The 24,586-nt window shown below is 49.9% G+C and overlaps 1 protein-coding gene across 1 annotated transcript in view; it reads right to left on the minus strand.

Moving 5' to 3' along the window:
* Positions 1–5,962: 5,962 nt before the first annotated feature.
* The window catches only part of PA2G4 (proliferation-associated 2G4), a 102,393-nt gene continuing 83,769 nt past the window's right edge, over positions 5,963–24,586 (minus strand). Inside the window, exons 12-13 of the mRNA XM_075336985.1 lie at positions 11,589–11,642; positions 5,963–10,608 (exon numbers count right to left, since the gene is read on the minus strand). Of these exons, the coding sequence (XP_075193100.1) occupies positions 10,555–10,608; positions 11,589–11,642 (108 nt within the window). The 3' untranslated portion in view covers positions 5,963–10,554. The remainder of the gene's footprint in view (positions 10,609–11,588; positions 11,643–24,586) is intronic.

Genomic DNA, 24,586 nt, shown 5'->3' on the forward strand with positions numbered 1-24,586 from the left:
TCGGGCGCAGAACCACCTTGTCCTGGTGAAACACCAGGAAGGGAGATTTGCATGACAGCGCTGCTAGCTCGGACACTCTCCGAAGAGACGTGACCGCTACTAGAAAGGCCACTTTCTGTGAAAGGCGAGACAGGGAAACATCCCTCAAAGGCTCGAAAGGCGGCTTCTGGAGAGCAATTAGAACCCTGTTCAGATCCCAGGGCTCTAACGGCCGCTTGTAAGGAGGGACGATATGACAAACCCCTTGCAGGAACGTGCGTACCTGAGGAAGTCGTGCTAGGCGCTTCTGAAAAAATACAGATAGCGCAGACACTTGTCCCTTAAGGGAGCCGAGCGACAGACCTTTTTCCAACCCGGATTGCAGGAAGGAAAGAAAGGTAGGCAAAGCAAATGGCCAGGGAGAAACTTCCTGAGCAGAGCACCAAGTTAAGAATATCTTCCACGTCCTGTGGTAGATCTTGGCAGAGGATAGTTTCCTAGCCTGTCTCATGGTGGCAATGACCTCTTGAGACAGTCCTGAAGACGCTAGGATCCAGGACTCAATGGCCACACAGTCAGGCTCAGGGCCGCAGAATTCTGATGGAAAAACGGCCCTTGAGACAGCAAGTCTGGCCGGTCTGGTATTGCCCACGGTTGTCCTACCGTGAGATGCCACAGATCCGGGTACCACGACCTCCTTGGCCAGTCTGGAGCGACGAGGAGGGCGCGGCGGCAGTCGGACCTGATCTTGCGTAGCACTCTGGGCAACAGCGCCAGAGGTGGGAACACATAAGGCAGCCGGAACTGCGACCAATCTTGAACTAAGGCGTCCGCCGCCAGAGCTCGGTGATCGTGAGACCGTCCCATAAAAGCTGGGACCTTGTTGTTGTGCCGAGACGCCATTAGGTCGACGTCCGGCCTCCCCCAGCGGCGACAGATCTCCTGAAACACGTCCGGGTGAAGAGACCATTCCCCTGCGTCCATACCCTGGCGACTGAGGAAGTCTGCTTCCCAGTTTTCTACGCCCGGGATGTGAACTGCGGATATGGTGGATGCCGTGTCTTCCACCCACGTCAGAATCCGCCGGACTTCCTGGAAGGCTTGCCGACTGCGTGTCCCTCCTTGGTGGTTGATGTATGCCACCGCTGTGGAGTTGTCCGACTGAATTCGGATCTGCTTGCCTTCTAGCCACTGCTGGAAGGCTTGTAGGGCAAGATACACTGCTCTGATTTCCAGAACATTGATCTGAAGTGTGGACTCTTGTTGAGTCCACGTACCTTGAGCCCTGTGGTGGAGAAAAACTGCTCCCCACCCTGATAGACTCGCGTCCGTTGTGACCACCGCCCAGGATGGGGGTAGGAAAGACTTTCCTATTGACAATGAGGTGGGAAGAAGCCACCACTGAAGAGAATCCTTGGCCGCCTGAGAAAGGGAGACGTTCCTGTCCAGGGACTTCGACTTCCCGTCCCATTGGCGGAGAATGTCCCATTGTAATGGACGCAGATGAAACTGCGCGAAAGGGACTGCCTCCATTGCTGCTACCATCTTCCCCAGGAAGTGCATGAGGCGTCTCAAGGGATGCGACTGGCCCTGAAGGAGAGATTGCACCCCTGTCTGTAGCGAACGCTGTTTGTCCAGCGGAAGCATCACTATCGCTGAGAGAGTATGAAACTCCATGCCAAGGTATGTTATCGATTGGGTTGGGGTCAGATTTGACTTTGAAAAGTTGATGATCCACCCGAAACTCTGGAGAGTCTCCAGCGCAACGTTCAGGCTGTGTTGGCATGCCTCTTGAGAGGGTGCCTTGACAAGTAGATCGTCCAAGTTAGGGATCACAGAGTGACCCTGAGAGTGCAGGACTGCTACTACTGCTGCCATGACCTTGGTGAAGACCCTTGGGGCTGTCGCCAGACCGAAAGGCAGGGCTACGAACTGAAGGTGTTCGTCTCCTAAAACGAAGCGTAGAAAACGCTGGTGTTCTGGAGCAATCGGCACGTGGAGATAAGCATCTTTGATGTCTATTGATGCTAGGAAATCTCCTTGAGACATTGAGGCGATGACGGAGCGGAGGGATTCCATCCGGAACCGCCTGGTTTTCACATGCTTGTTGAGCAGTTTTAGGTCCAGAACAGGACGGAAAGACCCGTCCTTTTTTGGCACCACAAACAAGTTGGAGTAAAAACCGTGACCTTGCTCCTGAAGAGGAACAGGGATCACCACTCCTTCTGCCTTTAAAGAGCACACCGCCTGCAGAAGAGCATTGGCTCGGCCGGGAGGCGGAGAAGTTCTGAAGAATCGAGTTGACGAGAACTGAACTCTATCCTGTACCCGTGAGACAGAATGTCTCTCACCCAACGGTCCTTGACATGTGGCAGCCAAATGTCGCCAAAGCGGAAGAGCCTGCCACCGACCGAGGATGCGGAGAGAGGAGGCCGAAAGTCATGAGGAAGCCGCTTTGGTAGCGGTTCCTCCGGCTGCTTTCTTTGGGCGTGACTGGGCCCGCCAAGAATCTGAGCTCCTCTGATCCTTTTGAGTCCTTTTGGACGAGGAGAATTGGGACCTGCCCGAGCCTCAAAAGGACCGAAACCTCGACTGTCCCTTCCTCTGTTGGGGTTTATTTGGTCTGGGCTGAGGTAAGGATGAATCCTTACCCTTGGACTGTTTAATGATTTCATCCAATCTCTCACCAAACAGTCTGTCACCAGAAAATGGCAAACTGGTTAAGCACTTCTTGGAAGCAGAATCTGCCTTCCATTCCCTTAACCACAATGCTCTGCGTAAAACCACGGAGTTGGCGGACGCCACTGCCGTACGGCTTGTAGAGTCCAGGACAGCATTAATAGCGTAAGAGGCAAATGCAGACATTTGAGAGGTTACGGACGCTACTTGCGGAACAGATGTACGTGTGACAGTGTCAATCTGCGCCAAACCAGCTGAAATAGCTTGGAGTGCCCATACGGCTGCGAATGCTGGAGCAAACGACGCGCCGATAGCTTCATAGATGGATTTCAACCAGAGCTCCATCTGTCTGTCAGTGGCATCTTTAAGTGAAGCCCCATCTTCCACTGCAACTATGGATCTAGCCGCAAGCCTGGAGATTGGGGGATCCACCTTTGGACACTGGGTCCAGCCTTTGACCACGTCAGGGGGAAAGGGATAACGTGTATCCTTAAGACGTTTGGAGAAACGCTTATCTGGATAAGCGTGGTGTTTCTGGACTGACTCTCTAAAGTCAGAGTGGTCCAGAAAAGTACTCAATTTACGCTTAGGATACCTGAAATGGAATTTCTCCTGCTGTGAAGCTGACTCCTCCACTGGAGGAGCTGTGGGAGAAATATCCAACATTTTATTGATGGACGCTATGAGATCATTCACCATTGCGTCCCCATCAGGTGTATCCAGATTGAGAGCGGTCTCAGGATCAGAATCCTGATCAGCAACCTCTGTCTCATCAAACAGAGAGCCTTCCTGCTGGGACCCTGACCAGTGTGATGAAGTCGAGGGTCGCTCATAGCGAGCTCGCTTAGGCTGTCTGGGACTGTCGTCCGTGTCAGAGCCATGACCCCGGGATGCATGGGACCCCCCCGGAGCACGGATGTGTTCCAAAAGAGGGGAACCAGGGAGCATTGACTCAACAGTGCCCATGGTCTGAGTTACCGGTCTGGACTGCAAAGTCTCAAGGATTTTAGACATAGTCACCGACAGTTTATCAGCAAAAACTGCAAACTCCGTCCCTGCCACCTGGACAGTGTTCACAGGTGGTTCTCCTTGGGCCACCTCTAGCAGAGGCCCCGGCTGAGCAAGTGCTACAGGGGCCGAACATTGCACACAATGGGGGTCAGTGGCACCTGCCGGTAGAACAGCCTTACATGCGGTACAAGTAGCATAGAAAGCCTGTGTCTTGGCCCCTTTGCTTTTTGCGGACGACATGCTGTTGTCTAGCAATCTAGGAGGGTATATAGCCAAGAATAGCGACCGTACAATGCAATGTATAGCATACAAGCATAAAGTACAAATGAACACTGCGGCACTAGTGGGGTGAGCCCTCGAGGGCTGCTTACCGCCCGCTGAAAAGCGGGTGTGTGACCGCCAGAATCCCGTGCCTGGGTCTCCCAGAGCTCGTGTCCCTTCTCCACTCAGACTGCAAACAGGAATGGCTGCCGGCGTCCTGTGAAGAGGGGCGGGCCGTGGGCGTGCCCCAGACAAAGTGCGGGAAACTAGCGTCCCACTGTGCCTAGTGAGGGGGGTTGGAGTATGCTAAGCAGACTCCAGCCCTCGGCGCTGACGTTCTGACCAGCGTCCCGCCCTTCCCCTGACTGGCAGGCCTGGGGGCGGGAACGAAACGGAACTAGGCCGCAAAAGCCGGGGACTCGATTTATAAGCGCGGCCGTCGTATAAGCACGGCCAGCGCGGAAGTCCCCGGCGCACCACAAGTCCCAGCCGCACCGCAGTGTAAAAAACCGCCAGCAGCGGCCGGCGCGGCAGTTCCTAATACAGAAACTCACTCAGCAAAGCTGCAGTGAGTAAAGCACCAGCGCGCCACGCTGCTGTCCCCGGCGCACTAACACACCCAGCAATGCTGGTGTGTGTGCGCGATCTGTACGGGGACCCAGAGTACCTTAAATGTAGCAGGGCCCTGTCCCTGACGATACTCATCTCCACATCCAGCAGATTCCCAGGGGCTGTGGACGGAGCACGGTCTCCTGTGCTTGGAGACCGATAGGATCCCACTTCACCCAGAGCCCTAAGGGGATGGGGAAGGAAAGCAGCATGTCGGCTCCAGCCTGCGTACCCGCAATGGGTACCTCAACCTTAACAAACACCGCCAACAAAAGTGGGGTGAGAAGGGAGCATGCTGGGGGCCCTAGTATGGGCCCTCTTTTCTTCCATCCGACAAAGTCAGCAGCTGCTGCTGACTAAACAGTGGAGCTATGCGTGGATGTTAGCCTCCTTCGCACAAAGCATGAAAACTGAGGAGCCCGTGATCCCACGGGGGGTGTATAGGCAGTAGGGGAGGGGCCTTACACTTTTAAGTGTAGTGCTTTGTGTGGCCTCCGGAGGCAGTAGCTATACACCCAATTGTCTGGGTCTCCCAATAGAGCGACAAAGAAAATATGATTAATAAGCAGCCAAACTACAAGAACAACAAATGTACCATATAGGAAATACGGCAGCTGTCAGTCACATGACCTGTCTATTTTGTGTGTGTGTGAGCTAATATATACTGTCAGGGGGGAGGGCTTTCTGTTGCCTGGAGATTTATCAGGCTGCAAATAGCAACCAATCACAGCTTAGCTTCTATTTTGCTACAGTTAATTAATCTGAGCTCTGATTGGTTAATATAGGCAACAAAGGACATTCTCAGTATGTGTGAGGTCATAGGATGTTAAATCTGTGTGGAATATCTGTGGTGTTGAAATATATGTTGTGACATGCTTCTATTAGCTTAGTTTTTGCCTTTTAATTACATTTATATCTATTTGTTTTGTGTTTTTTGTGTGCAGAATAAATTTTTGTTAATACATTCTATTTTGTTAACAGCAGTTATTAACCCGGGCGAAGCCGGGTAGTACAGCTAGTTCCATATAAGGGCGTGGCTGCGCATTCTTCTGAAGTTCTGGCTGCACTGTGGCTCCGAGCTCCATTCGCTTTAATGGAGGCAGGTTTTTTGGCAAATAACTGTAAAGAGCGGGGTTAAAATTTCCCCTCAAAACATAGCCTATGACACTCTCGGGGTCCAGAAGTGTGAGTGTGCAAAATGTTGTGGCTGTAGCTGCGACGGTGCGGTTGCCAATCCCGGACATACACACACACACCTTTATATATTAGATAACAATGGATCTATTTTCATCTGAAGACCTCAGCAATCAGAATCAATCATCATTCTTGTAGATAAATGATACATGTTGTTCGTAGTACAACCCATGAGAGGCTGTGAATAGCTGTGAAAAGAAGAGTAAAGACAAAACCTCTGATAACCATGTACCAGTCAGTCAATACCAATTTTATTTGGGAAAATATACAGATTGCAAGGGAAACTTGTAACATTACTTGCAGGCATTTTTTTTTTCCAAGAAATACATATTTAGTAGTAAAAGTGAGTAAAAAAATTCATTTTTTTTTTCTTGCAATCACAGTGATTTAACCCATCTGATACCAGAATTAACCCCACAGGAAAACCAAGTCATAAACTGTTCATCAGATAAATCACAATCATGCGTTCGCCTCATGTCCCAGCCGCCAGACCAGGTGTATAACACCAACATGCAGCTGTGCCAATCCCGAATATTTGGGGCTCTCTATAGCCAGTGGATGTTACCACACAATTCATTAGATAAGAAACAGGGAGGGAAAAAACAAAATAACCTTCAGTCTTCAGAACATGTCTACCCAGGAAGGAACAAGAAGTGACACAAGAAAATGGATTACATGATATAAAAATAGAAGTTTTCTTCATATTGTGGAAATCGGATGGACGTCTGCATCAGTGAAAGAGCGAGGAAACATCACTACCTATACAGACTGTAGCTAAAAATCAAAAACGCTATATAATACCTGTTTACAGGAACCAATCACAGTGGTATTCTGAGAGCAGTATATAGGGGCTTTGCTAAGCCTGGAAGTGGGTCCCCTATCCACCGAACAGAAGAATACCGATCTAGAGAATCAGGCTCTGAAGAGTCCCATGTGAATGGAGCCATGATGGACTATGCGCACTACTACTCCATTGATTCTTATGGGATTGCCAGAGAGATGAGCACAGTGCTAGGCTGCTCTCCCATAAGAATGAATGGAGTGGAAATGTGCATAATCGACAACCACTCCATTCAGTGGGAATCCCGGTAGTTGGACCTCCAGCGACTGGAAAGTTATCCTCTATCCAATGAATGGGGGATAACATCCACACTTGGTACAATCCCTTTATGCTTTTTACATGATATGTGGGGGTGGGGGATTGGGATCCATTGCACTGTAATGGATTTCACTGTACATACACTACGTTTTAAAATCCACTCCATGTCAATTTATGTGCGGACATCTCATTGCATTGTGTGGTTCAGATTAAAATCTCATCCACTTTGTTGCTACTATATTAGCTTCAGATTTTCTGTAGCCAAATCCAGAGAGAAGATCTGCAGCAGTTCTGCTGTATGTGAACATGGTGTTAAAGAGCATTAGCCACGGAGACAAGTCTGTAAATTACATTAAAAGGGACTCCGGTATATGCTGCCCAATGCAGGGGCAGGAGGTAACAGGCACGGGCTGTACGAACTCAACCAGGCAAGTTTGATACTCAAAACGCCCTTTTAATACCCGCCGAGGACTGAGTCCGCGGTGTAGACTAGTCAGACAAGCGGGTTCTCGGTAGGTTCTCCCCGCCTGCTGCCTGGACTGTCATGTCTCTGGCTATAGGTGGACAGAGATCTGTCAATCCAGGGAAGCGAGAAGTCAACTGTATCCCGCCTGTCAGACTAGTCTACAGCGCAGTCTTGATTTTTCTCTAAAACGTAGCAGCATTTAAAGAGTCAAAGATGCCTGGCTTGGTCATACAGCCGGTGCCTGGTACACGTTACCCCTGAACTGGGCAGCATCCACCATATCGCAGGTTCTCTAATCACTCACACAGGGCCCGATCCTTTATTGTATCCTCACTGTGTCTAGTTTTTGATTTGTGCCATTGTTAAAGTTTGTTAAATATTTTTGTGGGTATCCCCCTGGAGTGGTTTTATGTCCTCCTGCTCCTGAAATTTCTGCACACATTTTTAAACAATTTAGTGAAACAATTTTTTTTGTGTGCTAAAAATTCAAAAAAATAAGAAAAAAAAAAGAGCCTCTCTTTATTTTGCACACAATTCATGATGAACCATGGGCATCATTTTGAAGAATTTGGCACAAATCTTCAATGAAAACAAGAGAAATGTAAAAAAATACCCCGCAAATTAAAAATTGGGCCCATACATTAAGAATTTACAACTATTAATGGTGTTCTCTGACTTTGATAATCTCTACTAGTTAGAAGCTTCTGATTTTCCAAAGCGATTGATCTGTAGGGAAAACCTGTAGTAAGTATTCAAAATCCCTGCAGCGCCACCACACGGGAAAGTAAGTATTACACCGTGATAATTCTAATAAATATGCGTTAGGTATGTAGGGCAGGACAGATACTGAAAAGCGACACTCTGTGGTCATTTTCCACTTTGGTCGATAGTTCCTATGTTCAGGATTATTAGCTTTCCTATTATTATATGACAATGGGTTTTCAAACCCATTAGTGTGGCCATTATGGCATCTAAACAATGAAGAAAAAAAAAAAAAAAGCTATTTTCAATGGAGAATTACCTTAGAGGAAAGCCTACCCCTATACGTTTATGGAGCATGTAAAGGTTTTTTCCAAGTTACTTGATGATAAAGTTACATTGCAAGTTCATTCAAAATTTGGAATTACAATGGTTTTCCCAATATTAATTTACTTATACGTAACAATCTAGACCAAAAAATGTATTGATGATGTGCTTGCAAATGCAGAGCATCCCTTAGAGAGGAAAGCCCCCCAAAATTAGGCAGGTACTTACAATCCTAGAATGAATGCTCAAAGGCGTACTCTCGGAGAGCTAAAGTCCTCATACACGGTCTATATACTAGATCCGTCTTGTATAATGTAAAGTAATGGCTAAAGTATACAAACAGTTCACAGAAAGTGGGGTTCACCTTTACTGGCTCAGTCTTCATTCACTTCCATTGATATTAAAAAAAAAAAAAGACAAACTGGAAATCCCGATCAATTCGGGAGTTACGCTGGCTTCAAATCAGCGGTATTTTGCCGCAAAACCGGATCCGGCATAAATGCGTTTCACTTCCATTAATTTCCACTGGACTCGCGGCAAGATACGGTCACATGCTGTTGTGTATGACGCAGGCAACTGCATGTGACCGCATGTTGCAGCAAGTCCATTGGAAATAAGTGAAAGTGAAACGCATTTGTGCTGGATCCGGTTCTGCGGCAAAATACCGCTGATGTGAAGCCAGCCTTAACATGTAATTCATGAGAACCGTGGTAGTCAGCCCAGACAAGATAAACTAACAGTCTTGTCAGGGATCACTGCCTCCATACTGTAGAAACCTAAAAAGTTTCATCAGCTATACTGATTAGGTGCTCAGTGCACCCTTGGTGTGGCCAAAAGACTCAGTCCACCGCTCCGCCCACTGATTTTGCCTATTCCCACCTCCCTTCCTGGTGACTGACAGAACCTGGAGCAAACACTAAATGCAGGGAAAGCTCAGGCAAGCGAGTGCTGACACTAGCGAGGTAGATGGGGACATACAAATTCAGTGGGCAGGGACTGTCTTTTGGTCACACCTAGGGTGCACAAATCACCCCAAATAAGCATATCTGATTAAACGTCACTTTTTATAGAATAGAGGCAGCGATCAGACAACTAAAAGGTGTGATTTTTCTAAGTCTATATTCCCGACAAGGCTATGTTCTTACTTTATATTAGCCATTTGGGCTGACATATTCCCATTTAATACTTTCATGTATATATAGTTTAAAAAAAATCAAACTGTGCATGAATCTACAGAACATGATTGGGTTAAAGGTTTAAAACTTAGAATTAAATTCATTCATTTTAGAGTAAATAGGAAATTGATTTAGAGAAAACAGATAATGCAAGGAGCCAGAGTAGTACTGTGCAGACAAGGTATTACAACAACATGGCATTGGTCGCAAACGCTCTTACATGAAAACATGCTCATTTTGTTTTTATGGACACCGGCCAGGACGAGTGCATGGTCAGGAATTAGCGAGCACTAGTCCTATACATTAGAAAAGGACACAAGCACAATACCTACTCGCCCCGCACATGTCCTGGCCGGCATCTGCCGTCATCAGCGCCACTCTCCTCCTTATGTGGAAGTGAGGAGCACCGGATTAATCCTTTAAGCTTCAGGTCTACCTTCAATTAAGGTTTAGGAGAAAGTAATGGGACACATCAAGTTGAAAACCATTTCTCTGCAATATTAGTACAAAACACGAGTCCTGAAAACCCATTTGGAGCACAGGTTGCTTCATGATAACCTACTTGGTGATCTGTATTTGGATCTGAACAGTCATGGCTTCGGCAGTGCCTGTCCAGAACTGCCATGAGATTCTCACAAGAGGAAACGTATGATACGGTCAGTTCTGTGATCAGAGCCGCCTTGGCCGCAGAGGGAGGTGGAGTAGTGGTAGCAGTGGTAGAAATCTTTAAGGATGACTTGTTCCAATTTTATAAAACATGGACATTTATTTAGAAAGAGGGGCTTAAGACTGGTTTTATGCCTGATTTTATTGTTCGCTTTTATAGATTTTTGGTTAAGTAGTCTGGTGTAAATTCCAAAGAGGACGGTACCCTCAATGTCTGTGTTTTGTATCCAAAGAGGGCGGGGAAGGCCTGGATCCGTTAGCACTCATCAGAGGCTTTTCTTTTACAATATTTCATACTTCTTGGGAGAGGGGGAAGGAGGCAAAAATAACGCAGACACTAAAAAATAAACTGGCAGGTTGAAGTCAAACACCTCCACGAGGCGTTATCCTCACTCTGTGCCTTCATTATCCTCCGCAGTGGCCTGTTCCGCATTCTTTGACGCCTGGAATGGATAAAGCACAACATTTTATCAAAATGGCAGAAGAAGAATCATATCACACATATCTTGAGTAATAAAGATAAAAAAATAGAAACTCTTCTTTCTCCCAATAGTTTATAACAAATGTTATTAAAGGGGTTGTCTGAAACTTTTAGATTGACGGCCTAGCCTTAGTTTTTGTCATCAATATCAGATGAATGGGGGTGTGATACCCAGTGCACTCCAGCCAATCAACTGTTCCCGTGTTCCCGGTGCCGGCCAGATGTGTTGCGTTGCGGAGCTGCACAGCACAACTCTGTCAACTGTAGTGTCCGCAATTGGACACTGCACATCTGCCCCCCTATTGATCCGAATGCCCTTAAGCAAGTGGCCTTGAGTGGTTAAGCGTTAAATGTTTAAAGAGGTTGTTTGGTCTAAAATGATAAGTCTGCAGTCACTCTATGAGCGCACACTGAGGAGTCGCTGGTTTTTGAACTGGGAATGGTGGTCATGTGACCGCAATTGTGCGCTATCCATGTTCCTGGCCAGAACCTGACTAGTGAGCGCAGCATCGCTCAATATAAGTGTATGGCGTGGGCAGGGTTATCGAGTGGGCGCAGCCTTGCTCAATACATTTGCTTTGAGTGAGGTGCGCGTCCACTGGTGGGGTTCTGGCCAGGAACATGCATAGTGCACAACTGCGATCACATAACCTCCGCTCACGGCTCAAGAGACCAGCAAATCCCTGTAGTGCATAGTGTGTGCGCTGGGAGGATACATACGACTGCAGTCATGTAGAGTTATTGCAGACATCACTTTAGACTGGACAACTCTTAAGACTGGTACTGTCCTTCCACAACTAGTTAACACATTATCGGTTTAGCACTTTTTTTTTTTCCCTCCATTTGTTAATGCTTACAATAACTTTCATATAGTCTCTAATAATAGCTCTCTGTTATCAGCCATTTAAAGGAGCAGGTGGGTTAGCCAACTGACGCAGTTACCTTCTTTTTCTTTTTTTTCTGGGTCTTCCGACTAGCTGAACTTTGCAGTAGTGCCTAAATTAACAATAAGAAAGATATAGTTTGCAGTTACATAACACCAAGTACACAGCAAAGATACATACAGTATATAAAACTGACATACAGGGATAGCTTCAAAAAAGAGAATTTTGTTACTTACCGTAAATTCTTTTTCTTATAGTTCCGTATTGGGAGACCCAGACCATGGGTGTTTAGCTTCTGCCTCCGGAGGACACACAAAGTACTACAATTAAAAGTGTAGCTCCTCCCTCTGAGCTTATACACCCCCTGGTAGCCAGTCCTAGCCAGTTTAGTGCAAAAGCTGAAGGAGAATAGCCATCCACAAGTAGAACCGAGTAAGAACCGGAACAACCGGAGACTCTGTCCACGACAACAGCCAGTGATAACACACGGAACAAGAAAATTGCCAACAGGCAACAGGGAGGGTGCTGGGTCTCCCAATACGGAACTATAAGAAAAAGAATTTACGGTAACAAAATTCTCTTTTTCTTTATCGTTCCTTTGGGAGACCCAGACAATGGGACGTTCCAAAGCTGTCCCTGGGTGGGAATAAACAGAAAAACTAAGAAGTAGGCGGAGCCTAACTTCACAAGTGGGCGACAGCCGCCTGAAGGATGCGTCTGCCCAAGCTCGCATCTGCCGAAGCATGAGCATGCACTTGGTAGTGCTTCGAAAAGGTATGCAGGCTAGTCCAAGTGGCAGCCTGACAGACTTGTTGAGCCGTAGCCTGGTGCCTAAAAGCCCAAGAGGCACCGACAGCTCTGGTCGAGGCACCTGAGTACTCTGGTAGGCGTCCGAAATGGTCGATCTAATCCAACGGGCCAAGGTCGGCTTAGAAGCAGAGAGACCCTTGCGCCGCCCTGTGGTTAGCACAAAAAGAGAGGTGCACCGCCTAAGCGCAGCGGTGCGAGACACATAAATCCGGAGAGCACGCACCAGATCTAGAGTATGCAGCGCTTTCTCAAAGCGATGAACAGGGGCCGGACAGAAGGAAGGCAAGGAAATATCCTGGTTAAGGTGGAAGGGAGAGACCACCTTAGGAAGAAAGTCCGGGGTCGGACGGAGAACTACCTTGTCTTGGTGAAAAAATAAAAAAGGTGACTCCGAGGAGAGCGCAGCCAAATCAGAGACTCTCCTGAGAGAAGTTATGGCAACTAGAAAGGCCACCTTTTGAGAAAGACGATACAAAGAAACCTCCCTAAGGGGCTTGAAAGGGGGTTTCTGCAATAGCGTGAGGACCAAGTTAAGGTCCCAGGGATCCAAGGGCCGCCGATAAGGCGGAATGATGTGAGACGCACCTTGCATGAAGGTGCGGACCTGAGCCAGCCGGGCGAGACGCCGCTGGAACAGCACTGACAGAGCTGAGACTTGTCCCTTGAGAGAGTTGAGGGACAGTCCTAGCTGCAGACCGGACTGTAAAAAAAGACAGAAGGGTCGGCAACGAGAATGGCCAAGGAGAATGGCCGGAAGAGCGACACCAGGACAGGAAAATTTTCCAAGTCCTGTGATAGATCTTGACGGAGGAAGACTTACGGGCCCGAGTCATAGTGGAGATGACTTCAGGAGGAATAGCAGAAGCCGTCAAAATCCAGGACTCAAGAGCCACGCCGTCAATTTGAGGGCCGCAGAATTCGGGCGGAAAAAACGGACCTTGCGAGAGCAGGTCTGGACGGTCCGGAAGATGCCACGGCATCTCCACGGACAGTTGGAGCAGGTCCGGATACCAAGCTCGCCTGGGCCAGTCCGGTGCAATGAGGATGACTCGACGGCCCTCCATTCTGATGTTGCGCAGGACTCTGGGCAAGAGAGCTAGAGGGGGAAACACGTAGGACAGACGAAACTGGGACCAGTCTTGAACCAGCGCGTCCGCGGCGAAGGCCTGAGGATCGTGGGAGCGAGCCACGTAAACCGGAACCTTGTTGTTGTGACGGGATGCCATTAGGTCCACGTCCGGAGTGCCCCACTTGCGGCAGATTGACTGAAACACTGCCGGGTGCAGGGACCACTCGCCACCGTCCACGGATTGACGGCTGAGATAATCTGCCTCCCAGTTTTCTACGCCAGGGATGTGGACTGCGGATATGGTGGACTTGGAGTCCTCCGCCCATTGAAGAATGAGTTGGACCTCCAACATTGCCAGGCGGCTGCGTGTCCCGCCTTGGTAATTGATGTAGGCAACCGCTGTCGCGTTGTCTGACTGGACTCGAATGTGCCTGCCCGCCAACAGGTGGTGAAAGGCTAGGAGAGCTAGAAGCACAGCTCTGGTTTCCAGCACATTGATTGAAAGGGCTGACTCGGACGGAGTCCAAGTGCCCTGTGCTCTGTGGTGGAGATGTACCGCTCCCCAGCCGGAAAGGCTGGCATCCGTGGTGAGAATCACCCAGGACGGAGTCAGGAAGGAGCGTCCTTGGGACAGGGAGAGGGGTCGAAGCCACCATTGAAGAGAGCTCCTGGTCCGTGGCGACAGAGCCAGTAACCTCTGTAAGGAGGAAGGCCGCTTGTCCCAACAGCGGAGAATGTCCAGCTGCAGAGGACGCAGATGGAACTGGGCAAAGAAAACCGCCTCCATGGAGGCCACCATTTGACCCAGCACCTGCATCAGGCGCCTGAGGGAATAACGGCGGGGCCTCAGGAGAGAGCGCACCGCTAGCCGGAGAGACTGCTGTTTGATTAAGGGCAACTTCACAAGTGCCGGAAAAGTCTCGAACTGCATCCCTAGGTACGTGAGACTCTGGGTCGGAGTCAGAGTGGATTTGGGAAGATTGACAATCCACCCGAATTGGGCTAGGGTGGCGAGAGTGAGCGAAACACTCCGCTGACAGTCTGCGCTGGATGTACCCTTGACCAGAAGGTCGTCCAGATAAGGAAGCACTGCTAACCCCTGGAGGTGCAGGACCGCAATCACTGCCGCCATGACCTTGGTGAATACCCGAGGGGCCGTGGCTAACCCGAAGGGGAGAGCCACGAATTGGAAATGATCCTCTCCTATCGCAAAACGTAGCCAACGCTGATGTGACACTGCGATTGGCACATGTAGATAGGCATCTCTGATGTCGATGGACGCCAGGAAATCCCCTTGGGTCATAGAGGCAATGACTGATCGCAGAGACTCCATGCGAAAATGCCGCACCCGGACATGCTTGTTGAAAAGCTTGAGATCCAGGATGGGCCGGAAGGTACCGTCCTTTTTTGGAACTAGGAAGAGATTTGAGTAAAAACCTCTGAACCGTTCCTGAGCGGGAACTGGGACAATCACTCCGTTTGCCTGCAAGGATGCCACGGCCTGCGAGAAGGCGGCGGCCTTGGAGCAGGGGGGAGTTGAGAGAAATAATCTGTTTGGAGGGCTGGAAGAGAATTCTATCCTGTAACCGTGAGATATGATGTCTCTCACCCACTGATCGGAGACTTGCTTTAACCAAGCGTCGCCAAAGTGGGAGAGCCTGCCACCGACTAAGGACGTGGCTGGAGCGGGCCGAGTCATGAGGAAGCTGCCTTAGTGGCAGAACCTCCTGCGGTCTTCTGCGGACGCGCTTTTGGGCGCCAGTTGGATTTCTGATCCTTGGCTGAGTTAGCGGACGAGGCGGAAGGCTTAGAGGATGACCAGTTGGAGGAACGAAACCTCGATTGATTCCTACCCTGGGCGGGTTTCCTGGTCTTGGTTTGTGGCATGGAAGTACTCTTCCCGCCAGTAGCTTCTTTAATGATTTCATCCAGCTGTTCACCAAACAGCCGTGAACCAGCAAAAGGGAGCCCAGCAAGAAACTTCTTGGAAGAAGCATCTGCCTTCCACTCTCGAAGCCACAAAATCCTGCGGATAACAAGAGAATTAGCTGAAGCCACCGCAGTGCGGTGAGCAGCCTTTAGCATGGCAGACATGGCATAAGATGAAAAGGCTGAAGCCTGAGCAGTTAAGGTAACCATCTCAGGCATAGATTCCTTGGTGAGGGAATGCATCTCCTCTAGAGAAGCAGAGATGGCTTTGAGAGCCCACACTGCTGCAAAAGACGGGGAAAACGCGGCCCGCGCAGCTTCATACACAGATTTGGCCAGAAGGTCAATCTAACGGTCAGTGGAATCCCTAAGTGAGGTGCCGTCAGCCACCGACAACGGTCCGGGCTGAGAGCCTGGACACCGGGGGGGGGGGGGGGGGGGGGGGGGGTCTACCTTTGGGGAGTGAGACCACTCCTTGACCACCTCAGGTGGAAATGGAAACCGGTCATCAGAACCACGCTTTGGAAAGCGTTTGTCAGGGCAGGCCCTGGGTTTGGTCACAGCGGTCTGAAAACTGGAGTGGTTAAAGAACACACTCTTCACTCTCTTAGGCGAGGTAAACTGATGTTTTTCTGCCAAAGAGAGTTGCTCCTCTGACACTGGCGGATTGAGATCCAGCACAGAATAGAAGCAATCAAATCACTAAGATCTGAGTCACCCTCAGAGAAATCGATGGGATACATAGCCTCCGAGCCCCCAGTGAGGGCATCCTCCTCATCTTGAGAGTCAGCTCTTGAGACAGAGCCGTGGGATGGGGAGGGGGAGGAAACCCTGCGCCTTCTCTTAGAAGGACGGGGTCTGGGATCAGATGATGAATCCTCCGTGAGCTCTGATGGACGGAGGTCAGAGGATAGAAGTCCTCTGTCAAGAGTATTAGAGGCACCCTGTGAGGGGGGCTGATGCATATTCATCAAAGTCCTGGACAAAAGTCCCATGGACTCAGCAAATGACTGGGATATGGACCTAGAAAAGGACTCTACCCAGGCCGGGGGTTCAATCACAGGTGCAGCAGCAGCCTGAGAGACCACTGGGCCTTGCTCCTTGTGTGAGACATGCTGCTGGTATGCAGAGGTCCACAACCGGAGACCGGCTGTGGCTTACCAGACCGCTGAGCGCGGTGTTGTGTGCCCTCCAGATCCCGAAGCCCGGTCCCCCAGTCGGCAGCACCTCAGCAGAGATGCAGAATGCAGGATGTCCCAGAGCAGAGTGAACTCTGCCTGAGAAATGACTAGGGGGCGTTCCTATAAAAGAGCGGGAACTGGAGGGCTATAGAGACCTGCAGGGAAGGAGGGACACCCCAGCAGTGGGGAGTGTCCCTCCCCTGTGTAGAACGGCCGCCGGGAGGAGCCGAACCTGTCCCTCTGCATGAGTGACATGCGAGGGCAGGAAAATGAAACTAGGCCTCCGGCGAAGCCGGGGCGTAAATTTAAGCGGCGAGGCCGACAAGCAGGCACAATCGGCGCGGTTCTCAGGCAAAAGCTAGAGAATCCGCCGGAAAAGTTAAAACAATCACATACAGCATACTCCCCTTACAATAAAGAACCGGGACCCCCAACATAAACGTCTCAGGTACTTAGCTGCTGAAACGCAGGGCCATGTCTCTGGGGATGAGTGCTCCGGTCCAACAGAATCCTCAAGGGGCTGTGGATGGAGACCGGACTCCTGCCAGGCATGGAGACCGTGCTGGCTCCCACTTCAAGCCAGAGCCCAGAAGGGATGGTGAAGGAGCGCGGCATGTAAGGCTGCAGCCTTGTAAATCAACCTTAACAACACCGCCGACACAGTGGGGTGAGAAGGGACATGCCGGGAGTCCAGACATGGACCCGCTTTTCTTCAAACTCTTTCCAAAAGTCAAACAAATCAGATGAGAATGCATGTGTGGATGTATGCCTCCTGACACAAAGCAATAAACTGGCTAGGACTGGCTACCAGGGGGTGTATAAGCTCAGAGGGAGGAGCTACACTTTTAAGTGTAGTACTTTGTGTGTCCTCTGGAGGCAGAAGCTAAACACCCATGGTCTGGGTCTCCCAAAGGAACGATAAAGAAATGGTAATTTGTCCACACAAACAGTTGTCCACTACTAAGACAACCCTTTCTCATACGTGTCCCCCAATTAAAATAGAGAGGCCCATACTTTCCTCCGGTGGTGGCGCTGTTCCATCGGCGCTCTCTCCTAGGGCTCACGTGAGGTTTTCATGTCACGAAAGCCCCTAGCCCAATTACTGCAGAGAGAAGCTGGGGGTGATTGGTCGTGGGGATTGTGGGACGTCACAACCCAACGTGAGGCCCTGGAGAGCGAGTGCCGGCACCCATGGAACAGCGCCACCACCAGAGGGGAGTATGAGCCTTTCTAATTTAATTGGGGCAAATGTGGAATAAGAAGGGGTTGTCCTAATAGTGAACAACACAACTAACTCAACATAAAAAAATCACAAAGTAATTACAGTAAAATATATTTTTGTATATAAAGCAGAGAACTGTCCTAGGTAATACAATGTACCAGGGAGTAATTTTAAGTATAGACAATCCTTGTACAACAAGAGAGAACCAGTAGACAAGAGAAGAGGCCACCATGATATTGCTGACAGAAATATTTGCAGTTGTTTCAAATTTATTTGTAACTATTCTTAAAAGGGCTATTCCATTATTGTGCTTCCATCACATCTACAGGTACAGGATGAGGAGACGACTGGCATGTATAGTGCACGTGTCCTGAGGACTGAAGACCAATCACTGCCGAGATATGGGCAAAACTGCTGTGCATCTGTAAATGTGATGGCATTGGCACCACTCACCGTCTGATGTAGGGGAAGCATAGGAATAACCAGCGATGCCCATGGGACTGGACCGCCCCGCAGGGGAGTAGAACAAAGAAGGGAATTTTGTTACTTACCGTAAATTCCTTTTCTTCTAGCTCTTATTGGGAGACCCAGACGATTGGGTGTATAGCTACTGCCTCCGGAGGCCACACAAAGCATTACACTAAAAAGTGTAAGGCCCCTCCCCTTCTGGCTATACACCCCCAGTGGGATCACTGGCTCACCAGTTTTAGTGCAAAAGCAAGAAGGAGGAAAGCCAATAACTTGGTTAAACAAATTCACTCCGAGTAACATCGGAGAACTGAAAAACCGTTCAACATGAACAACATGTGTACCCGAAAAAAAACCAAAAATCCCGAAGGACAACAGGGCGGGTGCTGGGTCTCCCAATAAGAGCTAGAAGAAAAGGAATTTACGGTAAGTAACAAAATTCCCTTCTTCTTCGGCGCTCTATTGGGAGACCCAGACGATTGGGACGTCCAAAAGCTGTCCCTGGGTGGGTAAAGAAATACCTCATGTTAGAGCTGCAAGACAGCCCTCCCCTACGGGGAGGCAACTGCCGCCTGCAGGACTCTTCTACCTAGGCTGGCGTCCGCCGAAGCATAGGTATGCACCTGATAATGTTTGGTGAAAGTGTGCAGACTCGACCAGGTAGCTGCCTGGCACACCTGTTGAGCCGTAGCCTGGTGTCGTAATGCCCAGGATGCACCCACGGCTCTGGTAGAATGGGCCTTCAGCCCTGATGGAACCGGAAGCCCAGCAGAACGGTAGGCTTCAAGAATTGGTTCTTTGATCCATCGAGCCAGGGTGGCCTTAGAAGCCTGCGACCCTTTGCGCTTACCAGCGACAAGGACAAAGAGTGCATCCGAACGGCGCAAGGGCGCCGTGCGGGAAATGTAGATTCTGAGTGCTCTCACCAGATCTAACAAATGTAAATCCTTCTCATACCGATGAACTGCATGAGGACAAAAAGAAGGCAAAGAGATATCCTGATTAAGATGAAAAGAGGATACCACCTTCGGAAGAAACTCCTGAATGGGGCGCAGCACTACCTTGTCCTGGTGGAAGACCAGGAAAGGAGCCTTGGATGACAGCGCTGCTAGCTCAGACACTCTCCGAAGAGATGTGATCGCTACCAGAAAAGCCACTTTCTGTGATAGTCTAGAAAGTGACACCTCCCTCAGAGGCTCGAAGGGCGGCTTCTGGAGGGCAACTAGTACCCTGTTCAGATCCCATGGATCTAACGGCCGCTTGTACGGGGGTACAATATGACAAACCCCCTGCAGGAACGTGCGCACCTTAGGAAGTCGTGCTAGACGCTTTTGAAAAAAGAAGGGAATTTTGTTTACTTACCGTAAATTCCTTTTCTTCTAGCTCCAATTGGGAGACCCAGACAATTGGGTGTATAGCTATTGCCTCTGGAGGCCACACAAAGTATTACACTTAAAAGTGTAAGGCCCCTCCCCTTCTGGCTATACACCCCCAGTGGGATCACTGGCTCACCAGTTTTAGTGCCAAAGCAAGAAGGAGGAAAGCCAATAACTGGTTTAAAGACCAATTCAATCCGAGGAAACATCGGAGAACTGAACCATACCACATGAACAACATGTGTACCCGAAAAAACAGAAAAACCCCGAGAAAACAGGGCGGGTGCTGGGTCTCCCAATTGGAGCTAGAAGAAAAGGAATTTACGGTAAGTAAACAAAATTCCCTTCTTCTTTGTCGCTCCATTGGGAGACCCAGACAATTGGGATGTCCAAAAGCAATCCCTGGGTGGGTAAAAGAATACCTCATGATAGGGCCGTCAAACGGCCCTCTCCTACAGGTGGCCAACCGCCGCCTGAATGACTTATCTACCTAGGCTGGCGTCTGCCGAAGCGTAGGTATGCATCTGATAATGCTTGGTAAAAGTAAGTAGACTCGACCAGGTGGGTGCCTGACACACCTGCTGAGCCGTAGCCTGGTGCCGTAATGCCCAGGATGCACCCACGGCTCTGGTAGAATGGGCCTTCGGCCTTGAGAGAACCAGAAGCCCAGAAGAACTGTAGGTTTCAAGAATTGGTTCCTCGAGCCCCCGAGCAAGGGTGGATCTGGAAGCTTGCGACTGTTTACGCCGACCAGCGACAAGGACAAAGAGTGCATCCGGGTGGCGCAGGAGCGCCATGCGGGAAGTAGAACCTGAGTGCTCTCACCAGAACCAACAGATGCAAATCTTTCTGAAATTGATGGACTGGACGAGGACACAAAGAAGGTGAGGTGATATCCTGATTGATATGAAAATGGGATACCACCTTAGGGAGAAATTCCGGAACCGGACGCAGAACTACCCTGTCCTGGTGAAGGACCAGGAAGGGAGTTTGTATGAGAGCGTTGCTAGCTCGGAAACTCTCCTAAGAGACGAGACCGTTACTAGAAGGCCACTTCCCGTGAAAAACGGGAAGGGAGACATCCTTCAAAGGCTCGAAAGGCGGCATCTGGAGAGCAATTAGAACCTTGTTCAGATCTCAGGGCTCTAACGGCCGCTTGTACGGAGTGCTGAGAAGACAAACTCCCCGTAGGAACGTGCGTACCTGAGGAAGTCGTCGTTTCTGAAAAAATACAGATAGCGCTGAGACTTGTCCCTAAAGGGAACTGAGCGACAACCCATTTTCCTACCTAGATTGCAGGAAGGAAGGAAACATAGACGATGCAACCGGCCAGGGAGAAACACCCTGCGCCGAGCACCGAGATAAGAACATCTTCCACGTCCTGTGGTCAATCTTGGCGGACGTTGGTATGTTAGCCTGTCTCATGGTGGCAACCACGTCCTGAGGTAATCCTGACGACACTAGGTTCCAGGACTCAATGCCACACCATCCGGTTGAGGGCCGTAGAATTCAAATGGAAGAATGGCCCTTGAGACAGCCAGTCTGATTGGTCTGGTAGTGCCCCCGGTTAGCCTACCGTGAGGCACCACAGAACCGAGTACCACAACATCCTCGGCCAATTTGTAGCGACGAGGATGGCGCGGCCGCAGTCGGTCTTGATCTAGCGCAGTACTCTGGGCAACAATGCCAGAGGTGGCACCTAAGGTAGCTGGAACTGCGACCAATGCTGAACTAAGGCGTTTGCCGCCAGAGCTCGATGATTGTGAAACCGTGCCATGAAGCTGGCACATTGTTGTTGTGCCGTGACGCCATTAGATCGACGTCCGGCCTCTGTCAGCGGCGCCAGATCTCCTGAAACCCGTCCGGGTGAGGAGACCATACTCTTTCGGCCACACCTCAGCGACTTAGGAAGTCAGCTTCCTAGTTTCCACACTTGGGATGTGAATTGTGGATATGGTGGATGCCGTGTCTTCCACCCACATCAGAACCTGCCGGACTTCCTGGAAGGCTTGCCGGTTGCGCGTTCTTCCTTGGTGGTTGATGTATGCCACCGCTGTGGAGCTGTCCGACTGAAGTCGGATATGCTTGCTTTCCAGCCGCTGTTGGAAGGATTGTAGGGCAAGATACACTGCTCTGTGTTCAAGAACATTGATCTGAAGAGTGGACTCTTGCTGAGTCCACGTACCCTGAGCGCTGTAGTGGAGAAAAACTGCTCCCCACCCTGATAGACTCGCGTCTGGACCTTCTTTTTGACCAAGAGGTGAGAAGAAGCCACCACCGTAGAGATTCCTTGGCCGCCTGAGAAAGAACGACGACTCTGTTGAGGGACGTCGACTCCTCGTCCCATTGGCGGAGAATGTCCCATTGTAGTGGACGCAGTAAAACTGCGCGAAAGGAACTGCCTCCATTGCTACCATCTTACGTAGGAAGTGCATGAGGCGTCTCAATGTGTGCGACTGGTTCTTAAAGAAGAGCTTGCAGCCCGTAGTGAATGCTGTTTGTCTAGCGGCAGCTTCACTATCGCTGAGAGAGTAAGAAACTCTATGCCTAGATATGTTATCGATAGGGTCGGGGTCGGATCTGACTTTAAAAAGTTGATGATCCACCCAAAACTCTAGAGAGTCTCCAGCGCAACGTTCGGGCAGTGTTGGCATGTTTCCTAAGAGAGTGCCTTGACAAGTAGATCGTCTAAATACGGGACCACAGAGTGACCCTGAGAGTGCAGGACTGTGACTACTGCTGCCCTGACCTTGGCGAAGACCAGTTGGACTGTCGCTAGCCGGAAGGTAGAGCTACGAACAGAGGGTGTTCGTCTCCTATAACGAAGCGTAGAAACGCTAGTGCTCTGGATCAATCGGCACGTGTGGATAAGCATCCTTGATGCCTAATGATGCTAGGAAATATCCTTGGGACCTTGAGGCGATGACATGGCGGAGGGATTCCATCCGGAACCGCCTGGTGTCCACGAGCTTGTTGAGCATTTTTAGATCCAGAACGGGACGGAACGGCCCGTTGTTATAGGTACCGCAAAGAATTTGGGGTAAAAACCGTGACCTTGTTCCTGAAGAGGAACGGGGGTCATCACTCTTTCTGCCTATAGAGTGCACCCTGTTTGCAGAAGAGCAGCGGCCCGGCCGGGAGGTGGAGAAATTCTGAAGAATCGAGTTGGAGGACGAGAAGTGAGCTCTATCCTGTACCCGTGAGACAGAATGTCTCACACTCAATGGTCATTGACCTATGGCAGCTAAATATCGCCAAGGCGGGAGAGCCTGCTACCGACCGAGGCTGCAAGTCATGAGGAAGCCGCCTTGGAAGCGGGTTTTCAGACTGTCGCTTTTTTGGGCGAGACTGAGCCCGCTAAGAATCTTAGCTCCTCTGATCCTTTTGAGTCCACATTGGACGAGGAAAAATGGGACCTGCCCGAGCCTCGAAAAGGCCGAAAACCCCGACTGCCTCTTGCTCTGTTGGGGTTTGTTGTGTCCGGGCTGAGGAAAGGATGAATCCTTACCCCTGGACTGTTTGATGGTTACATCCAACGCTCACCAAACAGTCGGTCAGGAGAAAAAGGCAACTGGTTAGGCAACCTTTTTTGGAAGCAGAATCTGCCTTCCATTCACTTAACGAGCAGACCAGGCTCTGCTTAAAAACACGGAGTAGCGGAGGCTACCGCCGCACGGTTCGCAGAGTCCAGGACAACCTGAATCGCGTAAGAAACAAATGCAGACATTTGAGAGGTTAAGGATGCCACCTGCGGCACAGATGTACGTGTAACCGTGTCAATCTGTGTAAGACAAGCTGAAATAGCTTGGAGTGCCCCAAGGGAGAGAATGCCGGAGCCAACGGTGCGCCGACAGCCTCATAGATGGCTTTCGACCAGAGATCCATCTGTCTGTCAGTGGCATCTTTGAGTTTGCAGTTCCATCTCCCACTGCAACTATGGATCTAGCTACAAGCCTGGAGATTGGAGGATGCCGCTCGGGACATTGGGTCCAGTCCTTGACCAAGTCAGGGGACAGGGATAACGTGTATCCTAAGCCGTTTGGAGAAGCGCATATCTGGATAAGCGTGGTGTTCCTGGACTGCCTCTCTGAAGGCAGAGTGGTCCAGAAAAATACGTGAAGCTGACTCCTCCACTGGAGGAGCTGTGAGAAATAACCCACATTCTATAGATGGACGCTATAAGATTATTTACTATGGCGTCACAATCAGGTGTATCCAGATTGAGAGCGGTCTCAGGATCAGAATCCTGAGCCGCTACTTCCGCCTCATTACACAGCGAGTCCTTCTGTTAGGACCCTGATGAAACCGAGGCCGCTCATAGCGAGCCCACTTAGGCTGTCTGGGACTGACGTCCGTGCAGAGCCGTGACTCTGGGATGCGTGTGACATTCCCGGAGCTGTTAGTTATTCACACTGAGGGGGGCCATGGATCAATGATTCAACAGTGCCCATATTGTGAGAGACATGTCCGGACTGCTAGGCTTCTAGTATCATAGCCATAGTCTCAGAAAAACTGTCAGTAAATACTGCAGACACCGTCCTCATCCCCTGGCCATTAGTGCATAGAATGGGAGTCTATGTACCTGCCGGCCGTATAGCCGTACATGCTGTACCAGCTGTATAGAAAAACATGTGGTTCTGCACCTTTGTTTTACACAGAGAATATGCTGATAACTCCTCCGCATAATCCAGGAGGGTATATACAACGTGCGACTAAACAGTGCAATGTATATAGTACAAGCATATCTATAAGTGCACTTCTGCACTAGTGGGGTTAGCACCACAGGTGCTGCTTAACGCCTGTTACAGCGATTGTGTGACTATCAGAATGCCAGGGTCTTCCACACTTGTCTCTGTATCGTACAGAAACTGACACTAATGGCTGCCAGTGTCCTTGTAGAGAAGGAAGCCGTGGGCGTGCCTGAGAAAGTGCGGGAATCCGGATTCACAGTGCACACAGTGAGAGGGGTGGAGTATGCAAAACATACTCCAGCTCTCAGCT

This window comes from Anomaloglossus baeobatrachus, chromosome 2, assembly GCF_048569485.1.
Source record: "Anomaloglossus baeobatrachus isolate aAnoBae1 chromosome 2, aAnoBae1.hap1, whole genome shotgun sequence".
Lineage (NCBI taxonomy): Eukaryota > Metazoa > Chordata > Amphibia > Anura > Aromobatidae > Anomaloglossus > Anomaloglossus baeobatrachus.